We start from the raw sequence: 2,416 nt of genomic DNA on the forward strand, positions 1-2,416 counted from the left end.
CAACCAACCAACCAACCAACCAACCAACCAGCCAACCATCCAACCGGCATTGTATGTGATTCTTCGGCTGACGGCTCGACGCTCTTTCCCGCCAATTCTATCTGAACGTGTGGTGGCTGTCTACTCGATACCACACTCGCCACACAGCTGCAGAATAATAATAATAATAATTATAAAAATAATAATAACAATAATAATAATATATTAATAATAATATCATAATATAATAATAATATTAATACTAATAATATAATAATAATAATATAATTATAATAATAATAATATCATAATATGTAAATAATTTTAATAATAATAAAAATAATAATATAATAATAATATCATAATAATAACAATAATAATAATAATATCATATTTTAATAATAATAATAATATAATAATAATAATAATAATAATGATAATATTAATAATAATAATAATAACAATGGGGACACTCAATCAAATAACATCTATAATGGCAATAATATATTGAAATTAATTCAAAATAATGGCGATGTATTGAAATGGAAATTATAATAATAATAATTATAATAATAATAATAATGATAATAATAATGATAATAATAATAATGATGATGATGATGATGATGATGATGATGATGATGATGATGAAATTATTGAAATCGGCAGTCTACTTCGCTCATCCTCTTGTACAGGTGAGTGAGTACAAATAAAGAATGTTAGTTTAAGAAAGAAAGGTTCATACAATACTCCCATCACAATATATTGAATATGATGATGACAATGATGATGATAATAATAATAATAATAATAATAATAATAATAATAATAATAATAATAATAATGATAATAATAATAATAATTGGTATCGTCATAATCGGTAATATTCGAACCGGATTCCTTGAAATTTATTCTCGGTGAGTTCGATAACCGATCCCGACTCGAGGGGTCGCTGCTCGATCAGGATGTCCGTGGAGTTGAAGTGTACGAAGAATATTCTAAGACTCGTTAGAGGCACTGATAATGATGGTGATGATAGTGGTGGTGATGATGATGACGGTGATGATGATGACGATGATGATGGCGATGATGATGATGATGGTGACGATGGTTATGTTGGTGGAGATGATGATGATGATAATGATGGTTATGATGGTGCTGATGATGACAATGTTGATAGTGATGATGATTGTGATTGAAAAATGTGTGTGTAAGTGTGTGTAAATGTACGTGTGAGTGTATGTGTGTGTATGTGTGCGTATGTACATGTGTGTGTGTGTGTGTGTGTGCGTGTGTGTGTACCTACCAAGGACTTTGAGATTAAGAGTTGCCGACGAGGGTGATGATGATGATAACTTTTGACAAGTCAATATTCCACTGTCCTCACCTAAAATGCCTGTTTGCAGTAAGAGAGAGAGTGAGTGAGTGAGAGAGAGGGTAAAAAAATGAATGAATAAATGAATGAATGAATGAATGAATTATTAATGGCGTGATTGAATGATTGAATGAGTGAGTGACTATTTGAAAATGAAACAAAATAAAGCCGATAAAATCAAACTCAACCTTATCGAAAACCATAGCTTTTCACAAACTATATTATGAAAAATATTATTATTATGACTACTATAATTATAGTTATAATTATAATTAAAAATTATAATTATTATGAGGGGGACAGACCATGATAAAATAGGTCAACGGAGTCTGTGGTGGTCCCCCTGCTGACGTGATATCTCGCCAGATGGCTGAAGGGTGTTTTTAAGTTCTCCAAATCCGTGATTGTTAGCGTCTGGTTGCCTGTTGTTGTTGATGTTGTTTGTTGAGCAAACAAACAGACAGACAGACAGGCAAACAAACAAACAACAAAATCAAAACAGTCCATTGCGAAAATTTAGAAAAAAACCACGAAAAACATCAATGTTCGCCAGATCTGGCGAACCATGTTCATCTTTTAACGCGCCAACATCAATTCATCATCATCAGTCAGCCTCAATATTAAGCCGCCAGCCAAGGAGCAACAAATTGAAAAAATATTGAAATAATATTATTAAATAATAATAATAATTATTATTATTATTAATATTATTATTATCTAATTTTTGTTTGTTGTTCGTTCAATAAATTATTTTGATGCAGTGAAACCTTTTTCTCTATAGCAATATTTTAAAAATGAGCCATTTTAAACTTTTTTAGCGGTTATTTTTCCTAATTCTAGGCATAGAACCATTAAGATTTCAAAGTTTATATATTAAAAATTGACAAAGAATTGTAGAAAAAATATTTTAAAGATGGGTTTTTTTCTGAGAGGTCAGGGCCAAGGAGGTTATTGAAGAATTGATTTGAGAATCTATTGAAGATTGAAGGGGTAGTTAAAGGGTAGTTGCGTATAAATTCAAAGCTTACCTCATAAAAGTCAAGAAAAAATAAAAATCATTGT

General features: G+C 30.1%; 1 protein-coding gene across 1 annotated transcript; it reads right to left on the bottom strand.

The window, feature by feature from the left end:
• Nucleotides 1–850: 850 nt before the first annotated feature.
• On the bottom strand, nt 851–1,861 carry HELRODRAFT_176348 (hypothetical protein; the record flags this gene model as incomplete). Its single annotated transcript, XM_009023566.1, has 3 exons — nt 851–996; nt 1,286–1,375; nt 1,660–1,861. 3 exons carry the CDS (start codon nt 1,859–1,861, stop codon nt 851–853), a joined length of 438 nt encoding a protein of 145 aa, XP_009021814.1.
• Between the last annotated feature and the right edge of the window lie 555 nt (nt 1,862–2,416).

Source organism: Helobdella robusta, assembly GCF_000326865.2.
Source record: "Helobdella robusta unplaced genomic scaffold HELROscaffold_37, whole genome shotgun sequence".
Classification (NCBI taxonomy): Eukaryota; Metazoa; Annelida; class Clitellata; order Rhynchobdellida; family Glossiphoniidae; genus Helobdella; species Helobdella robusta.